At 47.4% G+C, this 20,823-nt stretch overlaps 1 protein-coding gene across 5 annotated transcripts in view; it reads right to left on the minus strand.

Moving 5' to 3' along the window:
• Positions 1-20,823, minus strand: part of COL6A3 (collagen type VI alpha 3 chain) — a 75,090-nt gene that overhangs the window by 42,118 nt on the left and 12,149 nt on the right. The window contains exons 4-10 of one of the 5 annotated variants that reach the window (XM_046018262.1): positions 19,517-20,134; positions 13,896-14,498; positions 9,574-10,158; positions 7,205-7,804; positions 5,105-5,677; positions 3,124-3,732; positions 827-1,432 (exon numbers count right to left, since the gene is read on the minus strand). In XM_046018262.1, coding sequence (XP_045874218.1) covers positions 827-1,432; positions 3,124-3,732; positions 5,105-5,677; positions 7,205-7,804; positions 9,574-10,158; positions 13,896-14,498; positions 19,517-20,134 — 4,194 coding nt within the window. The remainder of the gene's footprint in view (positions 1-826; positions 1,433-3,123; positions 3,733-5,104; positions 5,678-7,204; positions 7,805-9,573; positions 10,159-13,895; positions 14,499-19,516; positions 20,135-20,823) is intronic. The other 4 variants (XM_046018265.1, XM_046018264.1, XM_046018266.1 and 1 more) reach the window with 4 other exon arrangements.

A 20,823-nucleotide genomic window follows, 5' to 3' on the forward strand; every position in this document is an offset into this window, starting at 1 on the left:
GCATTTACACAATTTTTTTGTCTTCACTGTTATTGTCCCTATTTTCTTTATATGAATCAATCCATTTTTAACTACAAAACTAATCAACAAGTCCTGGGGAAAATGAGCCATGTTTTCCTCTTAGTTAGAATTCTAGATCCTTCTTGGTTGTCATTTTATTGAGCTACTCATACATTGCCACTCAACAAATTCAGCCTCTTTGCCTCATAAATCCCTCAGCTACTTATAATGAAAACACAGCATAGCAAATGCTGAGAAAGTCATGGAATTGAGCCATTAATATTAATAAAGAGAAAACCTGGACCAGTACATATATCCAGGCCTTGGGTTCTCCTGTAGAATACAAAAGATTTCAAAGGACATCAACACCAGAATCAAACATGCATACACAGTGACAAAAATAAGACAAAAATAAGCGAACACCTGCCATCTTGGCTAATAGGAATGAATGCTACTTCTTTACCAATTACAGCTTTAGCCATAGGATGTAGAAAGATACCTAATCCCAGAATTACTCTCACTGCTTGACAATAGCTGATCCAGGCCAAATTGCCATTTCCTTCAGCCTTCCACAAAACTGCCTACCACGAACTCAAATCCTATCCTAAGTCCATTCTAATGCCCTCTTACTGAGATGCTCCGTGGTTCCCCACCATGTGCATCTTCCCTCCTTTCAACAAGCGATAGATGTAACTAGTTCAATGTCACATGTCCCTTTATTTTATTTTAACTTATCATGAGTTCCATGGACCTCTGAACTTGTTATGTTTTTATATCAAAAAAAAAAAAAAATACTCAGAGAACAACAACAAATAGCCTATCTTACCTGGAGAAGGATAGCGAGTGCTGGCTAAGATCCTCTGTATCTGTTCTGAAGTTAGGGTTGTGATGGGGGTCAGCAGTTTCTGCTCTAGGCTGGGCAGTTCCCGGAATGTGCTCACTGAGAACACATATTCAGGGCTCAGGGAGATCTTAACCAACTCTTCCTGGTCTGCATTCCTTGCGACCGTAAATGGTGCCACACCAGACTGCTTGAGCTCGGCTGCAGAATCGTCTACCTCGTCATCAGACTTCCCAGATGAAATGAGGACCAGGAACTGAGGGACACCCTCTTCAATCCGGCTTCCCAGGGGCCTCTTGAAGATATTCCTTGACACGTACTCCAGGGCACTCCCAATGTTGATTTGCCTCCCACCTTTGGGCCTCAGCCGCCTCACTGCGTTCTGTACTTCATCCTTACTGGAATGGGCATTCAGCAGGAATTCCACCCTGGGGTCCTCGCTGAACTGGATGACTGCCACCCGAGTCGTGTCAAAGCCCACGTCCAGGTAGTCAACTAGCCTCTCAATGAGGGTGCGGATATACTGAAATTCAGGACCAGCACTTTGGGACCCATCAATGAGAAAGACCACATCCTTCTTGCTTCCAACACCTGCGAATCACATGTTATCATGGGCTTCACCTTTGCAGGCACCAAATTCTCAGTGTTAATGAATCACCCCCCGGTTTGTCATGGAGTCACCACCCAACAGGCAAGGTATCTTCATTCAGACTATTCTAGTTAAAATACAGATCAGTGTGAGTTCAGAGGGGATCTGTAAAGATTTAGATAACTCTTTTAAAAGGAGATTCAGGCACTGCTGGAGGGGGAAGCAGGCATCAAGATACAGTCTTTAAGAAAGAAGAAAAATGAAGTGTTGTTATCCAGAAGGGAATTGTCCTTCCCATCCTTGGTGGAGAAGCAATGAGGCAGGAGAGAGAATGGTGGATGGCGCCCTCGAGTAGATGAGATGGGCAGATGCCCAGGAGGCAGAGACAGCTCACCTGGGAACAGGTGGGGCTGAGATATAGACAGCAGTGCTGAAAAGAGGGAAAGTGTAGGGGTAGGAGGATAGGAAGAAGGCAAAGGTAGAAAATAGTCATTTTGAAGAGTGGGAGAGCAAACGTGCTGTAGAAATATATGCTCGTATTTAAAGTCAAAAAGTCACATGTGCACTATGACAAGATTTCCAAAGTGCATTCTTGAGAACCCTGGTACCCAGGGTGCACCATATAGAAGGATCCTGCAGTCACATACATTTTGGAAATGTGGCATTCTCTTACTGAATTGAAGAAATGCAATACACATCAACTAGGGCGAGTGGGATTTGCTTACCCCACTGTTTCCCAGATTTATGTCACCACAAACCCTTTAGAACATTCCACAGAAGCCTGTGAGGCATACTGTACTCTGTTCTGGACACCAGCAAAGAAAAGCCCTTCTCAACTGCACCATGTCAGTCATCCTCACCTCCTTCATTCACCCAAAGGGCACCATATCCAGCACCTGACTGTTGTCTCCCTTGCTTCTACTTCTCCCTCCCTTTTGTTCCCCTCTGCCTTTCCTCCCCCACCCCACCCGCACAGGGCACTCTGTAGAAGGTTAGTCACTGCTGCCTCCTCAGTACTGCAACCCTCTCTACCAAGTGCCCAGTGCAGGCAGGTCCTCGGTGGGGACTGTGAGGAGGAATATATCTCAGCCCTCTTCATTCTCAGTAGCCAGGCTCACACTGATTTCTAGCTTATTATAACCAGGCCTACAAAGCAGAATAGGAAAAATGAAATAGAATGGACTGCAGCTATAAGAGCAAGGTGCATTCCTGCCAATTAAGACATTTACTTCTCAACACTAGCCATATTTAAGAACAGTCATCACACTTCGCCTCTGGAAATACCAATATTTCAGAGACTGTGCCCCAGCTTGAGGGATCCTGTGGTCCTATCCCCTCCTGATCACAGAAGGCTGCCAGGGACTGCTCAGAACTGATATTGAGCTGGTGTCATCAATGAGATGGCCCCATCCCTCCCGATATTATGCAGAAGCCTCTACATAGACTTAGGGGTCGGCACTCTTCGAAACTTTAATTTAATCCAAAACATGAACTGTAGCATGTCCCCAACCCCCCTCCCGCTTCTGGCCACTGAGAGCAAAGGCATATCATCCCTAATTTTTCATGAAAGGCCAGTTTTCACCCAATATAGCAGAAAAAAAAAACAACAACAGAGGACACTTCAGAGCCCACAGTCCAAACAAGTAGCCCCAGTGGTTTCTAGGAATAATGACCAAAGGAATGCCCTCCTTACCCGGGCTCGTTGGGGGGAGCAAAACTGGCTGCAACCTCCTTAGTTCTTCCCGGTTGAGCTGGATGACTCTGTCGGAGATCACGGGCTGGATGGTCCCCAGCTGCCGGAAGGAAGGAATGGCCACGGCAAAGTCGGGGATGAAGGAGATGGTCTGCATCTCCGTGATGTCGGCGTTTCCGATGCCGATGCCGATGGGCACTGCCCCTCCCCTCTTCAGGACGACCGAGGGACCCCTCACGTCATCCCCAGACCTGTCTGCTGTGAGGACAATCAGGAGCTGGGGGACACCTTCTGCTATCCTGCTTCCGGCCGAGCTAATCAGGATATTCCTCAGGACGAAGTCCAGGGCAGCCCCAGTGTTGGGGGTCGGCCCTCCCAGTAGGTTCAGCCTGCGTACAGCGCTGACCACACTCTGCTGATCCATGTAGGAATTTAGGTAGAACTCGGGTCTGGTCCGGTCACTGTACTGCACCACGGCCACACGAACCCGGTCCGGGCCCACGTCCAGGCTCTCCACCACTCTCTGGACAAATTCTTTCAACAGAGGGAAGCCGCTCCTGACGCCCTCGGAGCCATCAATCAGAAATACCACATCCTTTTCACCTGAAACTGGGAGGGAGACAGCCTCAATGACACAAGGGACCCAAAGGGACCATCTGCTATGGGTCATGATTGGGTTGAATAATGGCCCCACACAGCTATCCAATTCAGAATCCTCAGACCTTATGGAGGGGGCCTTTGCAGGTATGATTACATGAAGTGTTCGGGAGATGAGGAAATTATCCTGGATTATCCAAGTAGACTCAGTATAATCAATCATGTGTCCTTCTAAGAGGGAGATAAGGTGATGAGCATTTAAGGAGAAGCTCTAAGGGAGGAAGCAGAAGCCAGAGAAGACAGAAGAGGCTCTGCTTCTGCTTTGCAGATGCAGGTAGGGGCCCCAAGCCAAGGAGTGTGGGCCACACAAGGCCAGGGAATGCACAAACCATGAGAACCTCCACAAGGAACGCAACCTGGTTGACACCTTGCTGTTAGCCCAGTGAAACTGATTTTAGATTGCTCACCTCTAAAACTGGAAGACAATGAATCCATTTTCTTTTAAGCCACTAAGTTTATGGTAATTTGTTACTGCAGAAATCAAAAATGAATACAGCAATATAGAAAGATGATAGATAGATGATAGATAGAGAGAGAGCCCTTTATTTTAGAACTTCTTGATACTTGAGCAGCATTGTCAATTTTCAAAGGTATACTCAGGAAACAGTGTTGGGTAGAGAGATATGATGGCAGAACCCACGTAACCATAAGCACATTACATAGATGGGAGCTCTCGAATGATTTGCTGCAAGTCACAGTGGATCAATGGGGGAAAATGGAGACCAGATGTCAGGCTTATAGTTCAAAACCAGCAGTGTATGTCTGAAGAGTCAATGCAAAAGTACTAAATTATCAGTTTTCAATAAAAAGATTTATACTTGAAATTAATTACTCTTTTCACTGCACTTTCATCAACAAATGGAAAGCGGTTAAACACAAAGTCATGGTAACACAGATTAGCAGCTGGAAATTCCAGTGTTGCATTTACAGTGGAAATTTACCCGCCTCTCATCACACCTTATGTTCTTGATGAATGAGTTGTGGATGAATTACAGCAGTGAGACCCACTTAAAGTAAGACATTAGAGGACTACAAAGCTGTAGACTGTTTTAGCTATAACCCACCCAAGGTATGTGGCTTCTATTAGGCATAGTGTAAAAATAGTGTTTGTAAAAGGATTTTTAACTCTTAATGTGTCTAAATCTTTATCATCTAACTATGAAATATCTACCTAATTATGAAATATTCTAATGTCATCCTGATTCTCCTGATTTGCCCTGAGAGCAGTTAGACAATAAAGTGGGAGAAGAAAGAGCGAGCAGCCTACCGTCCTCATGCATTGCAGAACTGGGTTGTAGAAGGAAGCGGAATGTCTGTGCCATACCTGGTGCCGGTGCCCCATTGTGCACCGATTTTAAGAGGTTGACGATCTGAGGTTGAAGGTCTCCGATCTTGGGAAGTGACTCGGCGGCCAGGATGAAGACGGGGGAAGGCACCATCAGCTCCAGCTCAGCAGGATCTGCGTTCTTGGCCTGCAGTACGAAAGTCACCACCCCACTCTGCTTCAGGTTGAGTGCAGGGGTGTCCAGGCGATCCGATGACCTTCCCGCAACCAGCAGCACCAGGAACTGAAGCACTCCATCCTCGATCCGGCTTCCCGCGGACTTCACAAAAATGTACCTCTGTGCATAGTCCAGTGCATAGCCCAGATTGAGGGGTTTGCCGGTCTTGATCTTCATTCTCTTGACAAGACTCAGGATTTCGGGTTTATTCTGGTGCTCATCAAAACGGGACTCCACCCTGACGTCATCACTGTACTGAGCCACTGCAATCCGGGTTCCCTCCGGTTTCACATCAAGCTCATCAATAACCTTGTAGAGAAAGTCGCGGACAGCAGGGAACTGCCCCGCGAGATTGACTGAGCCATCAAAGAGGAATAGAATGTCTCGCTTGCTTTCTACAACAGAAGTAGGTTGGGACACAGTGAGGGAGGAGAACATAACCAGCACCGACATGACTTCAGCCCAGTACCACTAGCATTTGGTCATGGGAGATCACACAATCGTCTGATGATCACTGTACCAGCAAGGAATGAGAAAACCCACTGTCAAAACCTGAAGCAGGGGCACCTGGGTGGCTCAGTAGGTTAAGCCTCTGCCTTTGGCTCACGTCATGATCTCGGAGTCCTGGGATCGAGCCCCCATCGGGCTCTCAGCTCAGCAGGGAGCCTGCTTCCCCCTCTCTCTCTGTCTGCTTCTCTGCCTACTTGTGATATTTCTCTCTTTCCCTCTCTCTCTCTCTCTCTCTCAAATAAATAAATAATTAAAAATCTTAAAAAAAAAAAAAACCTGAAGCACCAGCTGTAGTTAAAATGTCCCATTTCAAAGCAGTGCCTGTTCGCAAAGGACTTGAACTGGATGGGTCTACTCAATCCAGTATCATGCTTCTTCAACAAAGCAAGACAATGGGAACCCCAGAGGGTCCTATTCTTGCATCAGGAGGTCATCACTCTAGGAGAAGAGTGTTTTCCAACTGTTATAAATTAAACTACTTAAAATGTGGTCCCAGTCATCCTTTTGCTTAAAAACTGACCCGTCTCTAGCAACAAAGGCTGACATGGGTTAACTACCCAAGGAGAACTGAGTTGACACCTATCTGCTCTAACTGGAGTATCTTTTCCTAACTTTGAGGTTATGGGCTAGGACCCTAAAGAGTGCCCATCCTTACTCTGGGTCACCCTGTCCATCAGTGCATCCCAATCTGCGGTACTTAGCCAACAGAAAACAGGGAGGACAGCCCATAGGGGGCTACAACATGTCACGTGAGCATTATTTTCAGCTCAAAGAATTCTCAGAGGTATTTTGATTAGGTTTCAGTCGTCTCAGTCTTGCTCCCCATCTGTGTGATCTCAGCAAGCTGGTAGAGTCAATGTGTTGGACTCTCAACACCATGCTAATTTGCAGTGACAGCACTAGTCCAGACTTCCTTGGGAAATCATTCTGTCATCACATCAAGATGCAGCCCTGGTTGGGCTTCTTCAAAAAAAAGTAAATAATTTTCTACCTTCGGCAGATTTTGAATATTTTTTTAAAAACATAAACATATAAACAAAGTAATTGCCATTTTTAAATGACCCTGATGCATTCTCTCGTATGAAAGGACGCCATCCCTCTCCCTCTCAGTTCTATCTGGATCTGTGCTCCAGAAAATTCTCAGGCACTGGGACAAAAAAGGCGGGTGGTGGTAAGACGGGAGGAGTGGCAGCTGGATGTCCTAGACTTTCTTTTGTGAATGAACAGCCTTTAGACAGAGGATCTAAACTTGCTGGCATGGTGTCTCAAACCCCCATCCAAAACACTTGGACCACAGATGCCCAGTCTTCATTCTATAGCTCCGCAGGCTCTCAAGCTCAGGCTGGGCCACCTGTCCTCCCCTGGGGGGAGGTGTTGAGGGAAGGGAGCCCCGCGCAGTCGGGGAGCTTTACCTGGCTGGGTGAGCGGCACCTCCTCCACCCCTCCACTAACATAAGTGGTCAGGGGCTGAATCAGCTGCTGAGGCAAAGCCGGCAGGGAGCTGAAATCATCCATGAGATACACCAGGCTTGGGTTAAAAGCCATCTGCTCAAGTTCTGCCTTATTCGCCCGGCCAGCCCCCACACAGAAGGTGAGGACCCCCGCACGCGCTAGAGCATTGGCAGCGGGCAAGTAGGTGTCCTCGGACTGCCCGGCCGTAAGCAGGAGCAATAGCTGTGGCACGTGTTCACGGATCCTGCTGCCGCCAGCTTCGGTGAAGTGGTGGGCGTGCACGTAGCTCAGGGCCGAGCCTGTGTTCAGGCCCGACCCCCCCTTGAGCTGCAGCTGCCTCACATGGGCCAGCAAATCTGACTTGGCCTGGTATGTGTTTAGGGAGAACTCTGTTACTGGAGTGTCACTAAATTGCACTAAACCGACACGAATATTGTCGCCTCCGACATCAAGGCTGTTAACTACGTTCGTGACAAAGTCCCGCACATAAGGGAAATTGGCCTTTCCGACGTTGAGCGATCCATCCAAAAGAAAGATGATATCCCTTTTGTTTACGTGAACTGCAGTGAAGCACAGAAAACAGAGTGAGACATACACAACCGCCAGGGGCACTCCATGTGTGCCCACACCATGGGTACACATGCCAACATTTAGAACACACAGACAGTCGGTGAGGCAAAGCGTGTCCGGCTCGTCAAATATGGCAGAAGGCGACATATTTTCCTCTCATGGTGGCTGGGGTGTGTGAGGCGTATCAGTAGCCAAGTTGACGACACCAACTTGGCTTGTGGAGAGAGAGAGTGCCAAAGGGAGTGTTTGCAACCAACAAAAGTGATCAGAATCCTTGAAGCAGAACCTTTCTTCCCTGGAAGGGAAGTGACCAGCATGCCCTGCATTTCCACCTCACTCGGGTTTAGGACTGTGGTCGCAGCCAGGCTTACATGGGGGACACCGGGTCCCGGGGTTCCCCTCTTACACAGTTGCAGAGAGAGCTCCACTTACAGATAGGTTAGAAGTGTTAGCCCAAGTCACCTGAGAAGACGGGTTCCTGAAGGCTAGGGAAAAAAAAATATATAAAACTGTGCTGTTCTCCTCCTGAAGCATTCTTAGGATGACCCCTTTGTCATTCTTTCTTGGTTCCCTTCTGTTGGGAGTCACGGCATTGCCTGGCAATAATCCCATGGGGTGCCCTTAGGAATTCCTCCAGAGGGAGAGAATAAGATCATGGAAACATGTTAGGATGCAAAAAGACTATTTGGCATGCTTGGCTGAAGATAGGCAAATGAAGATTCAAAAGAACAGTTCCCAAATTACAGAATTTATAGCAGCACACTTAGGAATACATGCCTTTAAAAAAAAAAATCTCTTCCATCTCTTCCCTGGTGTCTCACTAAAATTTCAACCTGATGACTAATTCTATCCTGTGTCCTATCAAACGGCTTTGGCTCTGAGAGTGTAGACTGGAAGCCTGAAGGAAGGAAGAGAGAGAGGCTTTTAGAAGAGCAAAGAGCCTGAGGGGAGGAGTCAAGATGGCGTAGAAGAGCAAAGAGCCTGAGGAGAAAGCAAGCATCATGCAATATATGGGTCATGCATCTGACAGTCTTCCAGTGGTGAAGTTGTGAGGCGGAAAAGCTTGCTCCCGTGATATTCATCTTCATTAAGGACGGCGAACTGTACCCAACCAGTGTGTGAGCTCACAGACTATTACCGTGTCCTTGAAAATAACTTTTCACTGATAATCCTATTAAATGAAAGATTTCAGAAGCCACTAGGCTTTTATCTCCATGCCCATTCATGGACTGAAGGGAAATCCCTCAGAGAAAGGAGAGAGTGTTAACCTTGTGCCCTGTTGGGGGCTGGGCCACTGAGTGGGGACTGTGAGTTCAGGAAAGCAAGAGCCAAACCACATCTTGGTGGTGGCAGAAGTAGACTGGCAGGAGTCACCCGCTGAGACAGATCCTGGGATCTGACAAGAGGTAACAACTAGAAGTGACCTCCTAAGCCAGAAGCTAGAAGGACAGTGGGCCCTCGGCCCTACAGTTTCCGTCATATGATTTCTGTTTGATGACACATGAGGTCATACGATTCTTATATGATAACATTTTAGGGCCTACAATTGTATCCTATGGCATTCAAGTCACACAATCCCCAACTCAGGGTAAAAAGAAGCCTGAAATAATTCTTGGTTATGGCTCTTGTTTGCATCATTTAAGACCTGTCTCTCAGCTGAGCACGAATCAAACTTGGTTGGTTGGTTGATTGGTTGGTTTCTCAAAGGCTCTGCCTGTAGACCCACCCTGCCGTGAGTCTGACTTCCTCCCCACCATACCTTCAGAGGTTCCAGAGAGGGTCCTGAGAGGCGCCAGCAAGCCAGGCAGCACGCCCTGCAAAGGGGCAGCTCGGAACTCAGCAGGGATGAACACCAGGGAGGAATCAAAAGCAATCTCTTCCAGCTCAGCCTGGTCGGCCGCCTTGTTCCCAATGGCAAAGGACATGATGCTGCTTCTCTTCAGCTCCTGGGCAGGCTGGCTGATTTCATCTAGGGACTTACCGCCTGTAATCAGCACCAGAAGCTTAGGGACCCCCTCGGCGGCCCGGTAGCCAGCCGAACTAGTGAACAGGTTGTTGCGAACAAAGTCCAGAGCGGAGCCCGTGTACAAGACCGAGCCTTCCATGGGTTTCATTTTCCTCACGGCGGTAATGACTTCCCTTTTATTGGGGTAGCTATTGAAATAAAACTCTGGCCTCACAGTGTCGGCATACTGAGCCACTGCCACTTGGATAAGATCCTGTCCGATTTCCAGCCTCTGGATGACTTTGGCAATGAAGTCGCGGATTGCATTGAAGTTGGCCAGTCCCAGTGCGGATGAGCCATCCACCAGGAAAACTATGTCTCTCTTGTTGACTTCAATGACTGTAGGTAGCAACATTATAAGGTGAGTAGAATGGCCTTACCTATCACATTCAACTAAGACTCTCTAGACAGCTAACACGACTCGGAGGGCACTCCCATTTGCTCTGGCCAGCGTAAAGTCAGTGGGAGCCCCAGGAGAATCTGTCAGAACACACACATTACCATCAACTGCATCCTCCCTCTGGGGTGGCAGGTTGGCCTAATCCCCCACCCCCACCCACTCCTAGAACTTTTTACAAAATCATTGCACAAAAACAAATTAAGTTTTAATAACCACCTGCTTAGCACATCGTCAGTAAAAAAAGCCAGGAAGCTCTTTTCTGCCAAAAGTCTGTAGGTTAGATTTGAGAGCCCAGAATGAAGCCGCAGCTTAACAGAGTAAAGGAGCATCGGTGCCTACTGAGGGGGTCCTTTGTTTCACCGCCGTGACATCACGATCATCTACCATCAAGCTGACAGAGCGTAAACATCCCCATTTCCTTCCATTCTACTCTCCATGCCTGAGTTTTTCAGGCAAAGGAAAAAAAAACAAGTACTTGACATCATAAAGCTTATGGAAAAGAAATTGATGTCAAAGTCAGCAAGTGGCACAGAAGGGTGTCCATGTGAGAGACCTGTGTTGGTAGGGGGCTGAGTTTCATGTTAGGACTGTGAAAAACTGCAGAGCAAAAGCATCTGGGTGAGGTCACTGCCTCGCAACTATAAACTTGGGTCTGCCTGCCACAGGAACACACAGCAGCCAGGCTGAGCCACAGGCACAAAGAATCAGGTCAGGCACTACACCCAATCCAGACACCTGCTGGGGCTTCCAAGACTTAGAAGGATGTGGTTCACATGTCTTGACATTTGACTCTGTTATTATCCGTCCAAACTCTCCTCTTTCAGGGAGAACACGTAAATGCACACATGGACACAAAACACCCAGGGACAGGCATGCAGGGACCATTGCGTTGGCCATGGCTTGTGGGGTAGACGATGAGTTCCAAGTCCTTAAATGCTCCACGGAGACGTGCAGACATGTGGAATTCTCACTAAGTGTGTGTGTCTGTGTGTGTGTGTGTGAAAGACCATGAGTGTGACACAGCTTGCCTCCTCCTCCCCACCACACACACACAGAAGACAGATGTAGGTACCTGTGTACAGTGTTAACCATACGTGTGCATTCCATGAACACACGGGGAGTGAGCCTGCCCAGATGCACGCACTCCCACACTCCCCTCTCCCACCTCTGACGTAGAAGTTGATCCTGAGACCATAAATGCAGAGGTTCCTGCATTTCCCGTAGGTACATGCATATATGTATATAACACATACTATAGATGAATAGAAAGACAGGTCAGCTGTCATCCCAGATCACCAGGCTGACTCCCTCCGCTGGCTGAGTGGCAGGTCCCCTCCCCCTCCAGTAAGTGACATCTCCTTCCTGACTTGTGATGACAACCCGAACACAGCTGTCTTCTGCTGGGACTGGGTTTGAAATATCCTTGCTGGGAGCTGAACCTAAGGTCCTGCTAATCAGCAGGCTTCTGCCCGCACCTCCTACAGTGACTGCCACCAGCCCACCCCCAGGATGCCTTATATCCTCCCAGACCTCAGGAGCCCAGAACTGGGCTGGCTCCCCTGGTAGTGCCCCAGTGCTGTCGGCAAACGTCCAGACCCCTCCTGTCACTTCTCCGGGCTATCTTGTCTCCACCCGACTCCGCCCATCTTCAGCGACTCGGGACCCTAGCTCACAGTAAGGCCTGTCCTCCCACGCCACCCCCCACCCCTCACCTTGCAACTGCATCTCAGGCCCCACTTGCCCTTACTCTTTCTGGAGATTGCCACCCACCCCACCTCGGCCTGGCCTCTGCCTGTTGCTCATGCATGCTCCACCTGCCTCCGCCATGCCAAGCCCCAGATCTGCTCACCCTGCTCCACAGCCCACCTGCGAGGTAACCTACACCAGCCCATGATGACCAGTGCTCTCCTGGAAGCCTTCTTCTCCCAACCTCTGGAATGACCACTTTTCACCCTCTGCTCTTGGCTCCAACCTGGCCCACACCCATGCTGCATCTCACCACACAGATCCCTGAGAAAAGAGAACCACTAAAGGGTGGTCCCTCAGCTCCAACTTTCTGCGGATTAAGTGAGCTCCAGCCCCACTACCTTCCAACAGTTCTGGAAAGAGGGCCTGCTCCTTGGTGTTGTGGGGACATGCACCCGGAACATTGTCCCTCTGCTGTCCCCTTTCTATCCTGCAGCTTCTCTAACCTGCAATCCCTGGCCATCCCATCTGAAGCTCTCTCCCCCTGTTCTTCCCCTCGCAGCCCCAGGCTGCCGTCATCTACCTTCTCACACTTGGAATACTATCCTGTAATAGGTCAGTGGCCACATCTCTCTTTTCCATCATCACTGTGTTTCTGGTGTCCAGCTCACACCACAGAGCCAAGGATCTTTGTTAAATATTCACAAAGTAGTCACAAAGATCAAAGATGTTGTCTGTGAGTGAGGAGCTAACCCCCTAGCTTAGGAGAACTGAAATGAGAGCAGTGTGCTGCTTGTGAAGAAGAAAAACATGAAGCTTCTTCTGGAACAGAAATGTCTTCTTCCATAGCTCCCTGGCCATAAATTCAATAAATTCAATAAACAAATATAAAACTCAATAAACCTCCCAGGGAGGTTCTGCAGCCTGTCCAGGATCACACAGCTGGTTACCATAAGACCCGGGACCAAAGGCCAGTTCTCCCAGCTACAGCTGTGGTGTTTCCTCAGTGTGGACAAGACCTATGGAAACTACCTGTTTGTTTCCAAAAGTGTACAAATCCAGAGAAACCTCCAATCAGAGGGATGTCTAGAAACATTAAGGGGATTTTCAGGATAGAATTGGATATCAACTCTGGTTTTCCCTACCCAGCAGTTTTGCAGAATACCACGGGTGATCTCTGGCAGACAGATGAGATCACCAGTTAAGGGGACTTGGTACCAGAAGGTCTGCCTGAAACTTCTCTGCCACAGCCTCAAGCACAGCTGGACTCTTCACATTTGAAAACACATTCTCACCTCCCACATTTGTTACATGTATATGTGTTAGGTAATGGGATTGGTTTCATGTTTAGAAATGTTTCGAGCTGGGCTCTTATGCCAAAGGCCCCCCATTTGAAGGTATGTCATGATTTTGCCACTCCAAAGAACCAGTCAGAAATTGGACAAGCCCAGGCAAACAGCATCTCCTGAATATCCCGTGATGGGAGCTGTGTTGTTGCTTACCTTCAGAAGAGAGGTCCTCAACACCCAGCACAGAGAGGACCCTGTGGGTCAGCCCACACCTACCTATGAGCACACCTCTTAACATGCCGGCTTCGAGGCAATGCCATTATCCAAGACCAGTTTTCTCAGAATTGTCATGAGCCCCTGAGATCCATTTTTCAGATGACTGGATCGTAAGTAAACAGTACAATGATGCTCGACAACCTCAGAGTAACAGCTCTCTAAAATTCACCTTCAAAGCACACTTCCTTGACAATGCATATGTCAGCACGAGCTTCAGGCTCACCCCCAGATCTCGTGGGTTTTTCCCACACTGTGGCAATCACAGACATCCCATCCAAGAGCTAGCACATGTCAGAAGGACTCCACTGTGGGTACTTACAGGTTCTCCTGAGGTGAATCATTCTGTAGGAGCCTGCCTTGCTTCGACAAAAACCAACACACAAAACCCCCCACGCCCCCACGGATGGCGAGAAGAGCATACGTACCTTCTGTGACAATGGTTGGCGGTTGTAAGACAATGTGCCTTTGGGCCACGCCAACAATGTACGGCAGTAATTGCTCCTGGAGATCCCCAAAGCTACGGAATTCCGGGACAGTAAACACCAAGTTGTCATTGGTAGCTATGTGCTGAAGCTCGGCCCTGGAGGCGGCCTGGGCTCCGAGGCCAAACGAGAACACGCTAGCCTGCTTCAGTGCTACCACCCCGTCGCGGATCTCGTCACTAGAAGGCCCAGCACTTATGAGGACCAGCACTTGGGGAACCCCTTCCTCCACTCGGCTGCCCCCTGCCCGGGTGAAGTGGTTCTCCACCACGAAATCAAGGGCAAGGCCGACATTGGCCAGCTCCCCGCCAGTGAACGCAAGGGCTTTCACTGCGTCCAGAACCTGGGCCTTGGTGGAGTAGGTGTCCAAGGAGAACACGGTTCTGGGCTCATCGCTATACTGGACCACCCCCACTCGGATCTGCTGAGCTCCGACTGAGAGTCTCTCAAGGAGATTTACAAGGAAGTCGCGAATGACTGCAAAATGGACACTTCCGGTGTTGTTTGATCCGTCAATAAGGAAAATAATATCAGCAGAGTCTTGTGCTTTAAAAGAGAGAAATGCAAAAATGTGAAAGCGTTAGAACAAGTGACCACATGCATCGTTCAGTGTTCTGACATGTTTCTTTGGAAACCAATAAGAAACACGAAATATGGACACACAAAACACATGTTGATTAAGGAATGTGAAATTCTGTTTCAGTTCTGCATTCTGAATGGATAAGAGGCAACTTCTTAAGAACCATGGTGTAAAAATGGGACATTTATACCAAATTTGCATTTGCACCAACTCTGCAGTTACACTTCAAACGTCATATTCATTTGTCTGAGAAATCATGGGTATGTATTCTAGAAACTTCTACAGAGTTTGGAGGGAGATGTTGTTGCATGGAATTGTGCATTACCATACCCACAGGAGAAGATAAGGGAGTGCGTGCTGTTAACAGAAGTCCAAACATGATTTCTAAGTTTTGGACATTTCTCTTATAATCCCCAAGCGATCATAGGAATTTTCTTTATCCAAATCCACAGCTAGGAAACAGAATCTCAGATTCAGGGTTTGGTGACTTAGCGTCCCAGCGTGTTAGACAATTCTTTGAGCAACAGTTTCTTCTCTTTTCTATAAAAACCAAAATGGCACAGGCACGCGACTCTATAAATTTGAAAAGAAGAACTCAAGCTACTCTTAAAGTTCTCATCTTAAAAACACTCTTACAGATGTTTGGTTTGGTCTTTTCTTTTTTTAATAACCTATTCTATTTAAATTCAATTAGTTAACATCTAGTATATCATTAGTTTCAGATGTAGAGTCCAGAAAATTGTCAGTTGTACGTAACACCCAGTGCTCATTGTATCAAGGTCTTTTCCTTTTTCATATGACATTTAGTTGCGTGGAACTCACATGTGGGTCTGGGATTAGGCTAGATGTCTTGCTCGTGTGTTTTTGCTATTGCCTCTATATTCAATCACATAATGCAGAACAATGTTAAGCAGAGTGATATGAAACCAGTCGTGACATAATTATCCAACCTTATTTTTATGACATCCTACACTGACTGCCTAGTGAGACCATGAGCCTCTGATAAACCCTGAATCAGAATTAGCTCTGGGGTTATACAGATAGACATAAAAACGGAGACCTAGGCCTCTTTTCTCCCCATAATGGCAAGTTATACACTCCTATCCCATTAGGGAGAATGGGGATTTCACAAGGCCAATCAATAATTTAGAGACCTGAGCAGAATATTTCAAATGTTTGGCTAGAACATTTACATCAGACTGATTTAAAATTAGAGGAAAAGACAAATTAGTCTGGTGAATGTTTTGTAATAAGTGCATGTCAGGAAAAGGAAAGGATTCTTTGGGAGCATATGTGATATTTATATTCTGATATTTTAGGAGGCTGTATTTAGGATATAATCACAACACTATGACTAGTTATTCTGACTTTTTTAACAACAGTGAATATTTTATGTTTAGAATGAATTTTTCCTTGGGTCAGCAAAATTGCTTTCATTTTCACTATAGAAATAGGATACAAATCCAATCTCATAAAATGAAAGAATTTTGCTATAGAGCAATTATGTTCTTCCCCAAATTCCCTCGCAATGTATGCCAAGCCAGGGACTGCTAGAATCGAAACAGCTTGTTCTTCCCTCCCTTCCACAAAATCCTTGACATTTTTGCAGATGAATTCCTTGCATGGGGAAGATATTAACTTGTAAATATGAGCTCTAATGAGAGGAATAATTTACTATAGTATTTTTGACACAGTAATTTTAATTTGCTTCTCCTATTTTTAACATCACACCCAAGTATTAAATGAGAGTGGGACTTTGCTAAGAACGCCAAAGCATTTGCTACTCTTCAGCCGAAACTTAAGATTCCTGAGGGATCTCTGGGAGGATGCAGGGCCTCAGAAATGGCCCACAGCATCACTGGAGCCAGACGCTCTGTCAATCACACCACCATATTCCTCAACATTTCCCAGGCCTGAATCAACGCCCCAGAAAGATGATGGAAGATTGGCCACTGACTCCACATGCCAGGTCATTTAAAAGAAGGATTAGCTATGAGCCTAGGGTCAAGAAGAGAAAAACAACACCTAAAACATAAAATGGCACATTCTTTATTCGTTTACTACTTTTTAATTAATTTATCGCATTATTATTTTGTGGTTGCAATTTCCAGGAGTACATAAAGAAGAGAAGACCTGTGGGAGAATCCTTGAACTTTTCTCTTCCTAAAGACTGAACGGCAGCAGGTCATAGAAACAGGTTGGATAATTTGTCATCACTGAAAAAACAACATTGTCCTCTGATGCACACAATGATGGGACGAACAAGGGCATGCTGTGTTATCCAGGAGAACCAAAGCCTCAGACGAGCACAAAAGCTATGGGTTCTTGTGTACAACAAAGCCATTAAATGACCAACACCAGCTCGTAAGGATAACCAGGTGTAATAAACCTAAAAACAGGAGGTTGCCTGGTTCTCTGCTTTAACGGCTCGTGTATCACACCCTCTCTGGCGTTTTCTACAGAGACGTTTCACAATGTCCATGGAAACATCAGGCTCCTTTAACACTGTTGGAAACACTCTTTCCCTGAGCACCTTTGTGTGGGCACAGTGCCTTCCTGAGCTCGTGGGATGCTTCCTCTTTTTAAGAAAAGTAAAAAAGATCACATACATATTTCCTATGTAAATCTGAAAAATTGTAGATGGACTTTGTGAGTGCTTTAAAGCGACATCTTGCAAAGAAAAGAAGGCTGGCGCTGAAATCCTCACTAAATACAGACCACTTACAGGTTTCGCTTCAGTGCAGACCTTTTGTATCTTAGTGAAATGGCGTTACAAAAGAATGACAAAGAGATTTTTAAAAACGCAACCTTCAGAGACTGATGACTTGAGCAGAGTTCATTTAGAACAGTGGGGACCATTAACATTTCGTACACATACAGGTGATGGGAAGAAATGGCCCTAACTTACTAGCAATCTCTATACTGCCCTCTGGCAACCTTTCCTAAAAACCATAAGCAGAGAATGATTATTATTTTACTTTTGGCTGTGGAACATGCAGTGGGCTGTGATACTGGAGGAATTGCAGAGTGAAGTTAATCAGAAAAGACAACATAAACGGATTAATATTCCACCCTGGAGCTGCTAGTGGCTTGGACACTAGAAGACAGAGATGCTTTCTAGGCATAAAAACAAAGGTTTTATCATCTGTGTGGAAACAGACTCTATGGACAGTCTCCTTGTTCATTGATAGAATGGTTAAATGTAAGGGCAAACTCATCCCCTCGTTTTCCTGAGTCAGCCAAGCCAGCACTCAAGAAAAGATGTCCCATTTCTCTGCTGATCACTTCACTGTTTGGACACGGATTAGTTCTTATTCCTCCATTCAGAAATGTGATTGTCGGTGAATTACCGACACAGAATATTGTAGAGACTGGGATAGGTCATCACAAATACCCTTGTGTCATAACCTTGTGGCCCAGAGTGTTTGGTTTGGGATGCTCCTTCTCCTATAATCTGGCAGGATCGACACGTCTGTCATGAAAGGCATGTCACACGTAGGAGAGGGCACTTTCCAGGGTTAAACATAAATGATGGAAGCCGTCACTCACTCCTCTGTCCGAGGTAGACCGGCTGGCAGGGGGGTCCGCCTTCCCACCCCTGTCACAACTGAGATCATGAGTCCACTCTCTGAAACAACTTGGGGTTGGTTAGTTCTAGAACCCTTCTCTCTTCCAGACTCTGCCTGAGATGACCGGTTCCTTCTCCTGACATCTAGTCAACTTCTTCCCCAGCCTTTGCTTTCTGAATCTGTATTCCCCCATTATCCTCACCACAATCCAGAAAGCTCTACCTTTCTCCAGACTCCTCATGCCCCTCCTTATGCCCCTCTTGCCCCTTTCTACCAGCCCCTCCCATGTGGCCTTTTAGATTGCCCAATTTATGCCTCAGAATCTCAACTCTTTCTTCTCCCTGCTCCACCCATGTGTGGAATCAACAAGAGACAGGCTCTCCGCGAGTCACCCAGCCTCCTGCCTCTTATCTCTGAGCCCCTGGGCGGCAACCACTTTGGAAATTTAGGAGAAGCCATGGCCGTGGATCTTGCTCCCGTGGTGGCTTCCCGGGTGCAGTGTAGTGCCTGCCCAGGCCGCTCCCCACTCACGCCTCCTTCAAAGAATCATCCACTTCCTCCTTCTCTTCAGGGCAGCCAAGTGATCTCTGACCTTCCTCAGGGATTCCCTCCCATCACGCTCAGCCTATGTCCACGCCGCACACCCTGGGCTCATCTCCAGAGACTTTAACGTCTCTGTGGCTAACCCTCCTGAATGCCAGCCTCCCAGGTTCCCCAAGGCCCTCTTCCCACTGCACCTTACACACGTGAGGGCCACATGGGCCTGTGAGCATCACCGGACACTACGTACCCCCACAATCAGCCCTCAGTCTCCCTCCATCCACAGTGGTAGCGTTCCCCGGGTTGCACACCCGGTTGCTTCTCTAGGGCTCCTCCCCATCCTGGTCCACACTGCTGTCCCCATCTTCCCCCCATCTTCCCCAAAGCAGGACCCCTGTGTGGGCCATTGCAGGAGCTGACTCACTACCATCCCAAATTTCCCTCCCAAGAAGGTCCCCTTGCCTCTCTTTCACTCTCTCTCTGCCAGCTCCGCCACGGCCATCCAGCAGGGAGCCCTCTTTCCAGGAAACAGCCTCTCTGTTCAGGTAACAGGTGCGAGGGATTTTTGTTAAACGCCTGACCCACAGCGTGGAGGTGCCTTTGCTAGGAATGGTCGAAGGACCTCCTATGGGATCGTAATGGCAGGTGGGGGTATTATTGAGTTCATATTAAACTGTTTGAGGTAGGTGAGAGCTCTATTTCAGAAGGACACTATAGAGCATGGTCAAACCTTTGTTTTTAGACCCGTGAAGAGCCATCGCTTCCCACTCCCACCCACCCGCCACTAGCCACAGTGGTGCTCGAATGCCAGCGGTTGCCAAGCTTATCTCCAAAGTACAGCAAGGCGGGCAGCAGCTTGGCCGTGTTGCCATTACCTGTGATGTCTTTAAGGGTCTCTGTGCCTCCAGCCCCTTCTGGAGCCACGGATGACTGCACACAGGACACTAAGTTTCCTACTATGTCATGAAGTGAGGTAAAATTCTCTAGGTTGAAAACATGCAGATTGAGCGGTTCACTTGCTATTTCTTTTAACGCTCCTTCATCTGCTTCCTCAACTCCAATCGCAAACACGTTAACATCAGCAGACTTAAGTTCCACTGAGGGCAGAGCAAGGCCGTCGTCCGAGTGTCCATCGGTTAACACTACGATAACCTGAGGGACTCCATCACGGGCCCGGCTTCCAGCAGCCTCAGTAAGGTGATTCTGCATTACGTATTCTAATCCTTTTCCGGTCTCATTGCTTCCCCCAATATAGGACATGTTGGAAATGTGGGAGAGGACTTCTTGCTTAGTACGGTACGTATTTAACAGGAACTCAGTATGTGGGTTGCCGTTGAACTGGACCAGAGCAAAACGGAAATCACTGTCTCCCACAGCTAAAGATTCTATAACATCATACAGAAACTCTCGAACAAGTCGGAAATGTTCCTTTCCAGTGCTCCAAGAGGAATCCACTAGAAATATTATATCGGCAGCAGCACCATTTTTGACATCTTTAAAAAAAGACATTGGTTTAGATTTTTCTCCTGTTCAGCGCAAAGCTTTCCTTCCTACTCTGTCTGCCCTTGAACTGGGTGCTCTCTGAGGGAGCTCGCTGACTTACCTGGGTGTGGGGACTTGATGGCAGCTGGTGGCCCCTCACTAGCCCATGTTCCATATGCAATGAACTCTATATGGGAACTAGTGGCAGGCTCCAGAAAATGGGGGCGGGGGGAGCATTCCCTAGAGTGTCTTTTAACTCAGCCATGATTCTTTGTGACAGTTTGAGCCCCAAGACCCACCTGATGAGACCAGAAGGCTATCCCATCAGAGATCGCCCACCAGCATTTTATGAGTTCATCCTTCAGTTTGGACTCTGAGACTGGGCCTTGAGAAGAAGGAACCGTGAAAATTCCCACCACTTTACATCAACTAGCCTCCAATGCTTTGAGTAATTTGTGAGAAGAAGAAATGTAATAAAGAGGTCTCCCTTCAGTGAAGACTTGTGTCACTGTAGAAAAAAGCAGCATCTCGTTTTTCTGTCTTTTTAACATGAAGAAATGTACTCTAACCAGTGACTATATATTTCTCAGGGCCAGAAAAGCCTTTGAGATGTGAGACATTATCTATCTTTTTCAAAGATGAATCCAGTCCTCTCTGAAAAATAGAAGCAGGAGGCTCAGGGTATCAGGCTGTGGGGGGC

The sequence above is a fragment of the Meles meles genome, chromosome 9, assembly GCF_922984935.1.
Source record: "Meles meles chromosome 9, mMelMel3.1 paternal haplotype, whole genome shotgun sequence".
NCBI classification, from domain to species: Eukaryota; Metazoa; Chordata; class Mammalia; order Carnivora; family Mustelidae; genus Meles; species Meles meles.